Raw genomic sequence first — 17,367 nt, 5'->3', positions numbered from 1 at the left:
TGCCCCTCCCCCGTTCATGCTCTGTCTCTCTGTGTCTCAAAAATAAATAAAAAACGTTAAAAAAAAAATTAAAAGAAACTGAACAGATGAGGAGTTGCTTCTTATGGACGAGCAAAGAAAATAGTTTCTGGAACAGAATGTACTCCTGGTGAAGATGCTGTGAAAATGGTTGAAACGACAGCAAACGATTTGGAATATCGTATAAACTTAGCTGACAAAGCAGGGACAGGGTTCAAGACGATTGAGTCCAATTTTGAAATAAGTTCTACTGTGGATAAAATGCTATCAAACAGCATCACCTGCTACAGAGAAATCATCCGTGAAAAGAAGAGTCAATGAATGCGGCAAACTTCATTGCTGGAGCCACCCCAGCCTTCAGCAACCACCACCCTGATGAGTCAGCGACCATCAACATCAAGACAAGTTGCTCCACTAACAAAAAGATTATGACTCACTGAGAGATGATGGTTAGCATTTGTTAGCAATAAAGTATTTTTAAATTGAGGTATGTACATTGTTTTTGGCTTTTTTTAGACATAATGCTAGAGCATACTTAATAGACTACAGTATAGTATAAATATAACTTTTATGTGGAATGGGAAACCAGAACATTCGTTTGACTCACTTTATCGCAAAACTCACTTTATTGTGGTGGTCTGAAACTGAAACTGCGATGTGTCTGAGGCGTGCCCCAAAGCTGCGAAGGAAGCCCATCTGTTTTCACATTTAGCCTTTAATTAACCATCCTTGGTCTTTCATTGTCTCTTTTAAAAGCATTACTTGCTTCTAGCAATAGCCATCCAATACTATTGTCTTTATAATTACCACTTCCTCCTATTTCTCAATGCCCAATACCCTAGCCCTAGTACCCCCCAGGTCATCGTCAGTGAAAACTTCAGTAATTGCGGTGCTGTCCTGTCCCTGTGCTGCATCTCTGGCCGGGGATGGGGTCCTCATTGCCAGTCAGGCAGCAGGTGATCTAGCTCCCAGATCCCATTTTAGCGTCTGCTTTCTACGTTCCTGTCGCCAACTGTCACCAGTTGGACTCTCCATGTAGCAATGCAGTAAGTTTCTAAGGGAGCATTCTCAGGAATGCTCCCCTGGAAGGGGAATGGAAGGAAGCAAGACTAAATAAAGGAAGAACAGGATTCATGACAACGATGCTGACAAGCTTTTCAGAACTCAGGGGAACAGAGATGGGAACAGCCTTCAGGAAGAAGAGGCGCCTGGACAAGAATAACCTCGCTCTACCACAATTGTTTTCTTCATCTGCTGGTTAATAGGATTTGATTGCAAAATTTGTTCTGTAAAATAATCTTGCTGATATCTTGTCTATAAGACTTCTAGAAACATCTGAGCAAAAATGATTATTTCTTAATTTATCTATTAAAACAAGAGATCCCAGACAGCTTAACTCATTGATTATAGTTCTGCTTTAATAGAGGAACATTTGAAAATACACAGATATCCAGGAAAAAAAAAAAAAAAGGAAAGCAGTATGAAGTATTCCGAGCACAGTCGTGCTTTAGTTTGGGTCCTAAGTTTCTAATTGTAACACCAATCGTAGTTCTCAGCAAACATGGCCCACCAGCTCTCCCAGCACATCCAGTGGTAACAACAGAGTGGTACACTTTACAGGGGACTTGTCAATTACCCACCCGCTCTATAAATTCACCCAGTGTTTCATCTGGATTTTTCATAAGAAAAGGGGCATATCAATATAATTCACAATCAGTGTCAGGTTTCTGAAGACTGGGGTGTGAAATATCACTTGTCAATTTGCTTCTCAGGCTGAATTTTTTTTTAAACAGGTTAAGTTATTCCTTAAGGCCATTTTCTAGACGTGGGCAGTCTAGGTAATTTCATAGTGATGTTGGTTGAATACAATACAAAGGGAATGCAGGTATTTTCCAGGACAACAGGATAGGTGAAGGAAGCTTGAAGAATTCATGAAGAAAAAAAGGTGATGAAACCTAAACTTTTCTTTCAGATGTTTTTGAAATCCTATAAACCTTTTTTTATTCCAGAATTGATCATTTCACTCTGGTACATAAAATGTATAGAATGCATTGCCTGGCCTCAAAATGGGAAACCCTCTCTTTCACAGAATGAAATTCTCTTCTGGTCCATCTTGGCCCAAGTCCTGGTTGTCTGAGGGCAGATTTCTCTTGAGAGGCCTAAAGTTGTAATAAAAAGCATCGTTTTCATCTACTGGTTGGTATTCCTGGTCAATTTCAGTGAGGAGGCCACTTCCAGAGCCGCTTCCAGATCCTGAGCCAGAGCCAGAGCCAGAGCTGGATCCGGATCCGGATCCAGATCCAAAATAGTCCTCAGAGAGAGGGAAGACATCATTCAAGTTCTGGGATCCTGTCATTCTGAAGTAAGACCAAAAAAATGGAAAAGAAAAAACAGTGAAGTTTGAGACATAAGAAAGATAACCATAAACAATTTTTTAAGGTAGAAAATTAACGCAGCCACCCAGTTGCTCAAACTAAAAGTTACACATTTCCCAGTTATTCAATGCTTTAAAACAAAAAACAAATCAATCAGGCCTTTCTACATGTTTGCCTAGACTTAACTCACTGCATTTATCTATCAACATCTACACATTGCAGACTCATATAAGCAATGCTAATTTTCTTATCAGTAGCATAGCAATCCTGTATTTGGTAAATTAAGAGGACATTTATTAAAAAAAAAAAGATATATTTTCCCATTTTCTTCCATTAAAGAAAGCACAAACAAGTAAGTCAGCCTAGATAGATGACATTTTTCCCATATTTAAAATTTCTACAAAGCTTCTAATATTCACAGTGCTTCAACACAACTGAATCTAAAGAAATTCTTTGTGACAAGTTAAGCGTTATGTTTGCCACCATATTAACATTCAACTTCCTCTCAAACAGTAAATGTATTGGGGCACCTGAGTGGCTCGGAAGGTTAAGCGTCCGACTCTTGATGTTGGCTCAGGTCATGATCTCATGGTTCGTGAGATCGAGCCCTGCATTGGGCTCAGCGCTGACGGTGCAGAGCCTGCTTGGGATTCTCTCTCTCCCCCACTGTCTCTGCTGCTTCCCCACTTGTGCTCCCTGTCTGTCTCAAAATAAATAAATAAACTTAAAAAAAAAAGTAAATATATTCATTCAGTTGGGTTCAGTTTGGTGGTTTAGAAGTCCACTCAGCACCAAAAGACCAGAGCCATGTCGCTACCCCTCAGTGGTACAACAACACAACGAAATATCAGAGACAAAAACTGTGTTTCATAGTCTATGGGTCATTTTTTCCGTGAAGATAGTGAACCACAGGCCATACAACAGATCAGAGCATCATGCATGCATGCCTTCAGTAAATATTGAACATCGGATCCCTATTCTAAGTGCCTAGGATAGAATGGGGGCGAACAGATGAGGTCCCTCCTCGAGAAATTTAGAACTTATTGGGGAAGACAGACCATAAAAAGTGAATAAATCAGGAAACTATGAGATGGTGCTAAATGCTATGCAGAGAAGTGAAATAGACTAATGTATGAAAGGGTGACCAGGTGGCTAGTTTAGACTGTGGGGTCAGGGAAAAGGGATCAGCACCGGAAAAGTGGAAACGCATGCGCACACACGCACACACGCGCGCACACACACACACACACACACACACACAGAGTATCAAAAACATGGAACAATGAGGTCACCTAAAGAAAGCATGCAGATAGAAAAGAGGCCCAGCACAGAGCCAGGGCCATATCAATATATTAAATATTGAACAGAGAAGAACGAATAGTCAGGGAAGTAGAAGAAAACTCAAGATAAGGTGGGGCCATGGAAGCTAGAGAAGAAAGCATTTCCAGGGTGGGGGGATCAACTGTTTTGAAGGCAATTAAGAAGTTGAGAAAGCCAAACACAGAGAAGTAAAGAGTAGATGTGTTAACCAGGAGTAATTGTGACCTTACCAAACATTCTGAGGGGAAGGTAGAAATGAACGGAAGTCCAAACAGAAGGGGTAGAGGGATGGGGAGACAGGAAGCATCCTTTTCAGTAAGTGTTACCGTGAAGAGGAGCAGAGAACAGGCAATAGCTGGACAGGATGCAGAGTCAAAGAAGGGATTCTAGCTAACTGCCTGAGATGCTAGAGAATTCTGCACCCCGGTGGAAACAAGATGTTGGTCTCACAGGAGGCACTGCAGAACTGAAGTCCTAGAAAAGGCGTGTAGAGGTGGGATCCCCAGAACAAGGAGGAGTGGCCCTAGAAGCTGCCACAGAGTCCAATCAGGAAGCTCATCTCAATATTTAACACAGGAAACTACTTAATGTGTGATGGAAAAGCAGTGAAGCCAGATAGGGGAGAGCGAGGAAACTCAGAGATGAGAGAAGATACTTCTCTCCCTGGGCTAAAGGGACAATGGAAGGAGGTGGATTTCCCTGAGCCCAGCTACTAGGGGTATCTGGTGGGAGCCGAAGTCATGGAGGAGACACAGTCCTGCCAGAGGTGCCACTCAAGGCAGGGACCGAGGAGAAGAAACATCCTGATCTCTCCCTGCCTCTCATGCTCTCTGGTCTCCCTTCTGTGCCTTCCATTGTCCAAACTCAGCCACAGATCAGGGAGCCTGAGAGATGCAGACCAAGGGATGAGCCCTCACCCCTTACCCAATACAGAGAAGGAAGAGGAAAGGAAAAAGAATGGATAGGAGGGCAAATGGGCCTGGGACTAACACAGAAGCAAGAACTGTTCACTCCTAAGTGTCTGGGGTGTCAGAGTGAGATGGAAAATTTCCCGGCTGAGGAAAGAGAAGATTGTAGAGACTTAAGGAGAGAAGAAATGGTGTAAAAATAGTTGTTTGGGAGAACTTGGGTTATTCCTCCAACATTTTAGCTTTAAATGAATTACTGTGGAAACTCAGAAGTTAAAATAATGGAGGATGCTACAAAATCAATTTCAAGCTTAATGCTGTGGACTAAAAGTAGAGGCACAGGAGGGGTGCCCCGGGGGGGCTCAGTCGGTTAAGTGGCCACCTTCAGCTCAGGTCATGATCTCGCGGTTCGTGAGTTCGAGCCCCACATCGGGCTCTGTGCTGACAGCTCAGAGCCTGGAGCCTGCTTTGGATTCTGTGTTTCCCATGCTCTCTGCCCCCCCCCCCCCCCCCCCGCTCACGCTCTGTCTCTCAATACTGAATAAAGGTTATAAAAAAAAAAAAAAGAAAAAAAAGGAAGTAGAGGCATAGGAGCAGGATTGCAGAGCGACATTTTGAGGACGGTGATGATGTAATCTCTTATGCAGTGAGTGCCAGCAACGAAGAGGGTCGCCAGGACCACCCCCCCCCCGCGCCAGGACCTCCCCCCTCCCCCGCTGAGTGATGATGGCCTCACCTGGTTTGGGCACGATGACTTCCCTGGCTTTGCGGAGAGTAATTTTCTAGGGTTAATCTTCAAAGTCTGAAGATTAAACCTTTATGATAATCCTTTTCATAACGCATTTTTGCTACCTGTTATACGACTTTGCTGCTTACTAAAACAAGTGATTCTAAGACAATTCCATTTTTGTTACTTATGAATTCCTATTGGATCTTTTTTGCAAGTTTAAATCAGGTTTTATTTCATCAAGAAGAGGTTTGGCTTTGTCTCTGATAAGCCATGGCCATTTATTCTTCTCTTCCCTAATTTCTTTTTTCATCACTACTATCTAATCTCAGGATATTTTAATAAGCCCTATTAGCAATCATTCTGTATTCCTCCCTCTCCTCCAGCCCCTGGTGACCACTCATCTATTTTCCAGCTCCATAGAATTGACTATTCTGGGCATTTCATATGGATAGAATCATGCAAGGTGTGGCTTTTTGTGTCTGGTTTTTTTTCACTTTGCATAATGTTTTCAGGATAGGATCCATGTGATCGCACACTTCGTTCCTTATTTGGCCAAATAACAGTCCACTCTAACGAAATACTGCATTTTATTTATGCACGCAGTTGCCAGACTCCTATTGGATTTTAATATATAACGTGCTCTATTTATATAAACAGAATAATGCTCAATCATTTCCAATACTTGTTGGTGAAAAGTAGTTGGTTTTTGTCTCTGCCACCACAAAATGACCTTGCAAAAGTATGGATGAATCATGCATTCTTGTGCATCTCACACACCAGTAAATACAGTATACAGCTTTACCATGTACTGTGTGGTGAAAACCAAGCCACCAAGGCAAGAGCCTGAAGAAAAACACATTGGACAACCCTCCCATCTCCAAGCCAAGGTCTCAACAGGGGCCAGTGAAAGTAAGATCAGAGAAAGTTCACTTACAAAAAAGGGTCAGTCCTTGGAGGGAGGATTCTGTTGGTTTCATCTGGAAGCAGGTTGAACATTGGTCCTTTTTCATCAATGCAGTTTGCAGAATTACTCTCAGGATTGCAGCGTACCCACTGGTACCTGGCCCTCCGCACAGGAGAACCTACCCCAAAAAAGGAACCCATGTGGTTACTAAGTACCTCTCACACAGCTTCTCATCACTGTCCAGAAGAAATTGTTGATTAAATGAATTCCAAATTTGGTAGAAGGTAAGGTGTGGGCATGAGCATAAATAGACCATAAATAGAATGACCATAAATAGAATAGAAACATCCACCGTGTGCCAGCCTTTTAGATACATTGACCTCCCAACAACCCCATAAAGTAGCCCAGGGTTTAAGGTTAGAATAGGCTTGGGCAATCAGCCACCTGGAGTAAAGTCCCAGCTATGCTACTGGTGACCTGGGAAACCTTTACCTCCCTGAGCCCCCTCTGTGAAATGAACATGCTAACAGTGTCATTTTTTCTCATAAGCTAGTCCTCAAAATTAAATGAGAAATGCATGTAAAGACGTTAACATAGTACCAGGAACACAATAAACACTTGGTGGTGTTAATTATTATTATTTTTGTACTATTCTCTCCACTTTACGCAAAGGAAAACTGAGGCCACACGGGTGTTGAAGGGCCCAGTATTCAAACCCATATCTGACCCCCAAAGCCTGCCCCTTCTTACAGAGATGAGTCAAATAACATTCAGAAAGATTAAGGGATACACCAAGTAGTACCTAAGACATTACGGGGCCCTGGTTCTTTAGGGCCATATGATGTTCTTAGGAATGAAAAGTAAATAAAAACTTGCCCTCTTTCTTTGCCCTCAGATCCAGTCAGAGATTTCAGAAGAGCCAGGCTGTTCTATTCACAGAGGGACAGACTGGTTGGACTACCCTAGTTTGTCACAGCTTCTTTTGAGTTTAGTTTCTACACAGAAGTCTCCAAATCTGGTGTTAGAAGGTCATACAGGAGACGCCTTATTAATTCATGAAATAAACTGTCTATTCTTCACTTTAGCAAGAATGGAAGCCCGATGGTGAGAAATACTTCCCCATACTTCAAAAGGTTCATCTCCTCCCCACCCAAAGCCCATGTTTTATTCACACAAGGGCAACTAATAATCACCTAGCAAGAAAGGGCATGTCTAGAATCCTTGAAAAGCAGGAAAAGTGGTTTTAAAACCCAGTACATTGTTGTCTGTACAGATCAAAGTGGAAATGGTAACAACTATTTCAGAAAACAAACAAAAAACCCAGTGCTATGGACAATCACGGCAACTTTTTTTTTTTTTTTTTTTTTTTTTTTGCGATAGCAAAAGATTGGAAAATTACATGTTAAGGTTCAGCTATTAAAAGAATGAGGCAGGGGTGCCTGGGTGGCTCAGTTGGTTAAGCGTCCGACTCTTGATTTCAGGCCACGTCTTGTGGTTTGTGGGTTTGAGCCCCACGTTGAGCTCTGCACTGACAGTTCAGAGCCTGCTTGGGATTCTCTCTCTCTCTGCCTCTATCCCAGTTGCTCTCTCTCTCAAAACAAATAAATAAACTTAAAAAAAAAAAAAAAAGAATGAGGCAGCTCTCTGGACACTGATATAGATTCTCCAAGGTAGATTATTCAATTTAAAACAAAGTAAGGAACACTGTGCATTGTGTTAATATTTGTGTGTGTTTGTGTTTTTAAGAATATATTTACATATATGCTTGCATATATGTATCTTGAACCTCTGAAAAGTTACACAACATACTGATTGCCTTTGTGGAGGGGATTGGTAGGCAGAAGACAGAGGAAGGAAGGACCCTCACTGCCCTCCCTCCTCTTGACACACTTCTGCAAGCCCCCTACAACAATTCATCTGCTTCCTGTCATCATAAATTAGTTTAGGGACGACTGGGTGGCTCAGTCAGTTAAGCCTCCAAATCTTGATTTTGGCTCAGATCATGATCTCACAGTTCATGAGTTTGAGCCCTGCATCAGGCTCTGTGCTGACAGCACGAAGCCTGCTTGGGATTCTCTCTCTCCCTCTCTTCCCTTCCTCTGCTCACCCTCTCTCTCTCAAAAGTAAATAAATAAATAGACTTAAAAAATTAGTTTATATCTTCTAGAATTTTACATAAATGGACTCCTACAGCAATCTGACAGGGTTTCCTGACATTGTTTTAATTCAGGGACTAATGGAAAGGTGTCTTTACCTTTTACAGCACTCTCTTCTAGAAGTGGGCAGTCTGTTTAGATATTCCTTACATCTAGACTGCTTTTGTTGCAATTTTTTAAAGTAACATTTATGTTACAGGGCGCCTGGGTGGCTCTGTCGGTTAAGCTTCCGACTCTTGGTTTTGCCTCAGGTCATGATCTCATGGTTCGTGTGTTCGAGCCCCACATAGGGTTCCACGCTGACAGCATGGAGCCTGCCTGGGATTCTCTGTCTCCCTCTCTCTCTCTCTCCCCTTCCTCTACACTCTCTTTCTCTTAAAATAAATAAACTTAAATAACTTTATTTTTAAAAAGGAGAAAAGAAATATGAGCTTATTATAGGAAATTTTGAAAAATGTATTAAACAAACAAACAAAAAAATGACCCCTAATCTCATTACCCAACATCCCCAGAGACCATGAACTTTGGAGTTTTGGGGTCACCCCCAGTATCTGTTTCTAGGAGAGTATGCACAAACTATGTCCTGTTCTCTTCTGACAGCAACTATCAGAGGTTGATACCAAAGTCAAGTTCACCTTACCTCTCAATAGGATGGCCAAGGACTTTGTTCTTAAAAGACTGCAGAACCACAGAACTTTTTCAAAATGTCCTCTTTCTTTATGATTCTCTATTACGTCTATTTGTATTCAACTTTGTCCTAATAGCTCTGATTAACCAAGTTATTACATCATTAAGATATGTGATAAACATTTTATATCTATAAAGAGATATATAGATATAGGTAAAATACAATGTATAAAAGATACATGAAACTATTCACCTTAGTACTATTTAAACTAGGGAAACAGGAAATAACTTGATCAAAACAGTTAAAAATCTCATTATTAGTCATTCATATGAGGGAATATTGACAAAAAAGTTAAAAAGTAGTGGTTATAGAAAAGACTATGTAACATCATGGGAAACTCTATATTTAAAAATGAGTGAAAAAGGCAGAATACCATGATGCATGGTAGTTGTTAATGCAACCACATAAACAGATATTGGGGAGAAATTTGAGGAAATCCACAAAAATATAGTGATAGACTCTTTGGTGATTTTTTTCTCATTTTGTTTTATAAATTTCTATAAATAACAATATTCCTTGAAAAATTAAAGACACTAATGTAAGAAAGTAAATATTCTCCCGCTGGTTTCTTTCTTTCTTTCTTTCTTTCTTTCTTTCTTTCTTACCTTTGGAACTACTATCACAATTTTCCCCATGGTTCCTGAATATCGCTAACTGTATCTGGCCTGGGACAGCTAGTCATCCAAAATAGGTTAGTTCTGTCACTGTCTGGAGACTGGAGGTAAGGTAGCAAGATGACATCCAATGCCCCTTACTAGCTGTGTGACCTTGACCAACTTACTTAACCTCGGTGTAGCTCAATTTCTTCATCCAGGAAATGGGAACAGTAATAGATCTGATAATGAGATATAAATGTTAGGTTCTTAGAATAATAACTAGCACCATGGTCAGAGCTCCTTAAACACTAGTTTCTCCGATGAGGAGACCACAATGACCAATCCCTGCTAGTAGACAACTTATAAAGACATCAGAATTTAAACACTCATTCTACCATTTAGCATCTGTCTGATTCTCAATTTCTCATCTTTCAAAGATGAATAATAGTATCCCAAACAGTTCCTTTACAGTGAGATGAAAGTATGTAAAACATCTAGCACAAATCTTTGCACATGGTATTGGTATGGTTTACCTTTCTCCTCTGATTCTTTCCTCAAGCAGCGTAAGTTTGGCTTTGAGTGCTTGCTACTTAAAAACCCTGCATTGTAGGTGGGACTAAAAAAAAAAAAAAAAAAACCCAACATGTCCAGCAGAGGGCGATGTCTTCACGCTCTGTGCTGTCTAGAACAGCGCTGTCCAATAGAAGTGTTCAGACAACCATGTATGAAATATTCTTTTTTTTTTAATGTTTATTTATATTTGAGAGAGACAGAGACAGAGCGGGGGAGGGGCAGACAAAGACAGAGACAGAATCTGAAGCAGGCTTCAGGTTCTGAGCTGTCAGCACAGAGCCTGAACGGGGGCTGGAACTCACGGGATCATGACCTGAGCCTAAGTCCCACGCTTAACCCACTGGGCCACCCAGGCGCCCACGTATGGAATTTTCAATGTCATAGCAGCTCTATTTTTTAAAGTAGAAAGAGACGAGTGAAATTAATTTCAAGACATTTCATTTAACCAATGTGTTCAGATATTGCCATTTAACATATAAGCAATATAAGTTATTAATGAATATTTTATGTTTTTCTTTTCATGTAAGTCTGGGTGCATATTATGCACTAACAGCACATTTCAGTTTGGATTCACCCCATTTCAAGCGCTCAGGGGCTATCACTTTGGGCACTGTAGACGTTTGCCTTCTCCTTTACATGCAGCCGATGTGCTATCAAGCTGAGAGAATGTTTGCATAGATAGGAAGTTAAACAGAAAAGTAAAACTAAAACTTTACGGGGAAGCGTCCAGGTGAAAGACCCTATCGTTTTGCTGGCATAATACAGCTTTCGTAAACTCATGAAAACAAATTCTAAAATACAAAACTCCCCCCAGAATTCAGAGTCTCAGCTTTTAAAATTTATAAAGAGGGGCTTCTTGGGATGCCTGACTGACTCGGCAAAATACATGACTCCTGATCTCAGGGTTGTAAGTTCAGGCCTCACACTGGGTGTAGGGATTACTTTAAAATAAAATATTTAAAAAAAGAGGGGCTTCTTCTGGAGGTTAATGAAAATGTTCTAAAATTGACTATAGTGATAGTTGCATATATCTGTGAATATAATTTAAAAACTTTGAACTGTACGCTTTGAATGGATGAACTCTATGGTATGTGAATGCTATTTCAATAAAGCTGTTTAAAAACTCATAAAGAAATCAAAGGTCACCCCCCCCCAGAAATTTTATCTAATTTGGGATTGATAATTTTCAGTTGGATTAAAATAAGGAACATGGTTACAGACACAATGTTCCTGACATATCTATTGAAGGGTGTTGGCAGGATGTGAATTCAACAGTTCCAGCCCCCGATGTTGTGGGAATATCTTGATTCCTATCTTGCTTGAGAGAAATGCCTCATGATTACTGATTACCATCATTGGAAAAAATAAAAGAGAGAATGCTAGTGGACACAAGGGTTATCTTCTCCAAAGGCCCCACCTACTGGATCTGCCGGTGAACTTTGTGGTAGATTCCAGGGAAAAGAATGGTAAATTATTTAGAATCCTTTCCTCTTTGCTCGCCACCCCCACATACACACAAAGTCACTAGTCCCACTTTACACAAAATGCTTTCTGTGAATGAACATTACCCCAGTAATCTCTCTGCATCTTTTTATATTGTAGTACCAATTTTTCCCCAACATCATCACAATTTGCCAATTTCCTATTCTTAATGGAGATCTGCTGCAGGTATGTTAGAGAAACTTAAGCAGAAACTGCCATGCGGAGGGTTAAAAAAAAAAAAAAAAAAGACCGTTTCGTTCGTTGTTTGGGTAACATGGAAACAGACATCACTAAGTTGGAGTTGCTTCCTACTAGACAATCAATTCCACAAGATAGATAAGGTTCCCCCACCCTTGCATGGCTTGCCAGGCTGTAAATGTTCCCAGTTTACTTTCAATTTCTCCCTCTCTAAACCTCAATTCGCTGGTAAACTTTATAGCAAGTTTACTACAGTCAAAACAAGGTTTTTTGTTTTAAAGAAAGAAAAACTCGAGGCACCTGGCTGACTCAGTCAGTAGAACACGTTACTCTTGATCTCAGGGTTGTAAGTAAGTTCAAGTCCCACTTTGGATATAGTGATTACTTAAAAATAAAAACTTCAAAAAGAAAAAAAAAGATAAGAAAAGAAGAGAAAAGAAAAGAAAAGATCAGTAAAGAAAAAAGAAAATCTCTACCTAGAAGACAGTCAAGTTGCAGTAGAAAGTTAACTCTGTCCTTGAAATCAGATGGCCACTTCTGGCCGAAAGTCTCAAAATATTTTGCAAGCGGTTGGTCTAAAAAGCAAATGAATTTTCTCTTCTATAAAGTGGTGTTAATTCCTCTTCACAGGAAATGTGATGATCATTTACGAGAGAATGTACATGAAATCACTTTACAATCAAACAGCAGCACACATGGGTGGAATCAATATCTACTAGAACCCAACAGTGTGGAGTGAACACATGATCTGGCCACAACTGCTCGTGGATTTTCCATTTTCTCTCTTTATGGGCATCTTTTAAAAAGAGGGGCAGGGCGCCTGTGTGGCTCAGTCAGTTAAGCGTCCAGTTCTTGATTTTGGCTCACGTCATGACGTCATGGTTTGTCAGATGACACCCCACAGAATGCGGAGTCTGCTTGGGACACTCTCTCCCTCTCTCCCTCTGCCCCTCTCCACTCCACTCTCCTCTCAAAATAAATAAATAAACATGAAAAAAATTAAAAGGGGGGCAATGAAAGACTTTAGGATTCACAGACCTTATCAATAATCAATAATCCCCTGGAGCTCTACATTAAATCGATGGCCACCTGTGCTCTCCAGGGTCTCCCATGCATTGCCAAATTTCCATTTCTTTGCCCCTAATAGACATGATTTTACATCATGTGTTTACTTGGGTTTGACTTATAGTAACTGATAGGGGCTGAGTTGTGTCCCCTCAATTTGTATGTTGAAGCCCTAACTCTCAATACCTCAGAATGGGATTGGATCTGGAGATGGGGACTAAAAAGAGGTAATTAAGGTCAAATGAGGTCATATGGATATACCCTAATCCAATATGGCTGGGTCCTTATAATCCAATATGGCTGGTGTCTCTTATGAAGAAGAGATCAGGACACAGACACACACAGAGGAAGGACCATGTGAAGACACAGAGAGATGGGCATCTTCAAGGCAAGGAGAGAGGCTTCAGAATGAAACCAACCCCACCAACATCTTGATCTTGGACTTCTAGCCTCCAGAACTGTGAGGAAATAAACTTCTGTTGTTTAAGCCACACCAGTCTGGGATACTGGGCAGTCTTAGCAAACAAATACAGTAATCTAAGATGTTTTGAATATGTGCAGTAAAAGCAAGCCAAAAGCCTAGTTAATTTGATCAGTTCAGTCAAACCAGTGGTTTGAGTAAATATTTTTTAAAAGATGGAGGAAAAACACTGTCAGATCACACCTGGCATCACGTGGATGTGTGGTGAAATAGTGGCGTGGCCCTTTCCACTGCAGCCTTGAGCTTGCCGTCACTCGCACACACAGCCCGGTTGGGCATCTATTTCCCTTCCTATTGAATTTTTTTTTTCAACGTTTATTTATTTTTTAGACAGAGAGAGACAGAGCATGAACAGAGGAGGGGAAGAGAGAGAGGGAGACACAGAACCCGAAACAGGCTCCAGGCTCTGAGCGGTCAGTACAGAGCCCGACGTGGGGCTCGAACTCACGAACTGTGAGATCATGACCTGAGCCGAAGTCGGACGCTTAATTGACCGAGCCACCCAGGCGCCCCTCCCTTCCTATTGAGACATGGGCACAAACCCTTCATTCCAACACCAAGTGCACTTCTCCTTTGGAAATACCCTAGTTTTTCAGTTCATTCATTCTCTCTTTCTTGGTTCCTTTTCCAACAAAGAGCTAAACCTACCAGGTGATGATATAAATGCTAGTACTTTGTACAGTTTCATCATGGTTTCTTCACTTCTTTCTGATGAATACCTACTACATAAGGAACGTTTTTGCTTTAATTCCAGTTTTACCTACTGAATCTTTGTGGGGAACGTGATATTTGGGGGAAATTCTGAATACGTAAAGACTAACTTAGCTCTTGCCAGGGTGGGCTCCCCCCGCAACCCCACCCCCTCTCCCCACCAACTCACATCTTTGCTACAAATATAGACCTCATTACTCTGGATCTTGTCACAACACATTAGGGAATTACCTCATCAGGCTGAAGATTTTCCCTAAAAGACCCAAGCCTGTTCCCTACAATCAATAATGTTTTATACTGTAAAAAATAAATAGATTCGGGGCTCCTGGGTGGCTCAGTTGGTTACGCATCCGACTTCGGCTCAGGTCACGATCTCGCGGTTTGTGAGTTCGAGCCCCGCCTCGGGCTCTGTGCTGACAGCTCAGCGCCTGGAGCCTGGTTTGGATTCTGGGTCTCCCTCTCCCTCAGCCCCTCCCCCACTTGTGCTCTGTCTCTCTCCGTCTCTCAAAAATAAATAAATGTAAAAAAAATTTTTTTTTAAATAAATAGATTCATAAAAAAGTTTCAGCAACACTACTTGCTGTTATTTTCTTCAATAAGTACATAACAAGAAGAAAATAATTTTATAAATTTCCAGTACATGATGAACATATCTGAGATTCCCTATATGATTTCATTTCCACCAAAAGTAAAAACAGGACCATTAGAGTCACTTTGAAGGAACAAATCCAGGACATGTATGTCACTAGGAGTCAGTATTTCCTGTACAATTTGGGGAACCTTAAATGTGTTTCTACCATAAATTCTCCCATCTATTTATCAGGTCATGACCTTCTGCCTTGTTTAGACATGATCCCTTATTTACCAGAGGAGAAGAAATTGTATCTTTCTTACAAACTGTTAATTTTCGTTGTCTTAGTCATTAAGACTTTAAGTTGTTTCAGTCTGACTAAACAACCCTGGATCATAGAGAAATCTAACAAGAAATTTCCAGATGTAATGTCTCTCTGAGCAACAGCACAGACACTAAAATTCTTTGGCCTCTTTATAAACTCTGAGAGGGTTTGTACTATGTCTAGCCATAACTGAATTTTCACTAAGAACCAAGTTTTTTTTTAAAAGGGGGAAAAAAAACCCAAATTTACTCTGATTTCTATAAATATATCATTTCCCACTGTTAGAGTAATTATGACACCACCATAATATATGAAAACTTGGGACTGATAGAAACCCTAAGGGATAGGCACTCAACAGTGCCACTTTCTCCATAGACACATAGGTATTATTCTATATTACTTTCTTGAATTTCTGAAAGTTTATAAACTAGGGGTGCCTGTGTGCCTCCGTCAGTTAAGTGTGGGACTCTTGATCTCGACTCAGGTCATGATCTCAGGGTTTGTGGGATAGAGCCCCGCGTGGGACTCTGTGCTAACAGCGCTGAGCCTGCTTGGGATTCTCTCTCCCTCTGTCTCTCTCTCTCTCTCTCTCAATAAAAGAAAATATACATTAAAAAAAAAGTTTATATACTATACCTTTTCATCCCAAAATAAAAGAGTACGTTTCAACTATTGTGAGAGCTTACAAGGCCACACCTGCCTCCAGAGCCTCATCCTTCTTGGTACCAAACTTAACCAAACTCACATTAAGGAGTTTAGCCACCCCAAATACTTTTTCCTTGCAAACTTTCTCCCACAATACATTCTGTATCTTAAAGTGAATATTATCATTTGTGGGAAACATGGGGCTTACAAAGATTACAGCGGGGGGGGGGGGGGGGCGGGGGGTGCAAGTTTCCCGGGTCTTACCTTGAACCGAAGAATCAAAAACCAGGAGGAGGGCAAGAGCCAGGACAAACTTAGTGTCCTGGAGGAGCCGTTGCATCGTGACCAGCTCACTTCGGTCCTGCTGCCTGGACACCAACTTCACGATTAGGAAATGTAGCAGGGTGCACTCTGTCCCTTTTAGAAAAAGTTCCAAAACCTCAAACCCTGCCCAGAACACACGTCACAATTTCCTGAACAAATAGAAAGAGATCCACATCAAAACCCAGAAAGATAAAAAAAAAAAAAAAAAAAGACAGCAAAATAACTATTCATACCCATTATGAAACTGCACTGAACTCTCCCCAGGTCTGCTTTTTCAAAAGTTTTGTTGTTTCACACTTGCCTGTTAGAAATTGTTTTCCCACTAAGACAGTAGAATCAGCATTCAGTAGCGTCGGTTTTTCCTCTCCTCAATTAGCAATCTGAACACAAGATTTTTTTTTTTTTTTTTTTTTTTTAAATTTATTTTTGGGACAGAGAGAGACAGAGCATGAATGGGGGAGGGTCAGAGAGAGGGAGACACAGAATCGGAAACAGGCTCCAGGCTCCGAGCCATCAGCCCAGAGCCTGACGCGGGGCTCGAACTCACGGACCGCGAGATCGTGACCTGGCTGAAGTCGGACGCTTAACCGACTGCGCCACCCAGGCGCCCCTGAACACAAGATTTTTAACATAAAGAGTCCACTGCCCTGTGGATGAGGGGGAGCTGGGCACTGCCTTTTCATACTGAGGACCTTCAACATAAAATGTTAATTTTCCTTTCTGTCAGGAGTAGCACAAGTCACTGAGTTGAGCCCAAGAGGTAAAAGTTCAAAGCTGAGTTCTCATCTACAAAAAAAGTGTTCTCCGGTTTCAGAGAACAGGTTTCTTATTGGACTCTGTTGCTTCCATTGGACCGATCCCTGGCTCTCCCTCTTCCTCAAGAATGGAGCGAGGATTTCTGGTTACCAAGCACTTGGGCACAACAGAAAAACGACTTTGCATTTCTCTGCCCCTTCACACCAAGTATTTCTTACGATGCGATTCCATTTATGCTTTCACCTTTTCTCCTGGTAAAAGTTTCCACCTTGAATTTGGGGTTCTCTGGCCTTGAATGAGCTGGGCATCAGAAACAAGGTGTGTCGTGTCCGCCCAGTGGGCCGCTGGAGCTCATGCTGCGCTGCCCCCTGTAACTAAAGGAGTGGCTGTTTCTCAGGTCCTGGGAATCGTGCATAGACTTCTGGGGGACTGAGGAACACCGGGTAGAGGCTCCACATTAAAGTTGCAGGATAGACATAACAGTTGAACACGTGATCTCGCCTGGGGGCACACACTGTTGCCTTCTATTCAAGGTTCAACC

At 41.4% G+C, this 17,367-nt stretch overlaps 1 protein-coding gene across 1 annotated transcript; it reads right to left on the bottom strand.

The window, feature by feature from the left end:
- Positions 1-1,415: 1,415 nt before the first annotated feature.
- Positions 1,416-16,167, bottom strand: SRGN (serglycin). The gene is made up of 3 exons (XM_058696542.1): positions 16,011-16,167; positions 6,286-6,433; positions 1,416-2,375 (listed from the first exon to the last, which is right to left on the bottom strand). The coding sequence occupies exons 1-3, from the start codon at positions 16,084-16,086 to the stop codon at positions 2,102-2,104; spliced, it is 498 nt and encodes a 165-aa protein (XP_058552525.1). The 5' UTR covers positions 16,087-16,167; the 3' UTR covers positions 1,416-2,101.
- Between the last annotated feature and the right edge of the window lie 1,200 nt (positions 16,168-17,367).

This window comes from Neofelis nebulosa, chromosome 13 (assembly GCF_028018385.1).
Source record: "Neofelis nebulosa isolate mNeoNeb1 chromosome 13, mNeoNeb1.pri, whole genome shotgun sequence".
Taxonomy (NCBI): Eukaryota; Metazoa; Chordata; class Mammalia; order Carnivora; family Felidae; genus Neofelis; species Neofelis nebulosa.
This window is presented reverse-complemented; position numbering and strand designations above follow the sequence as displayed.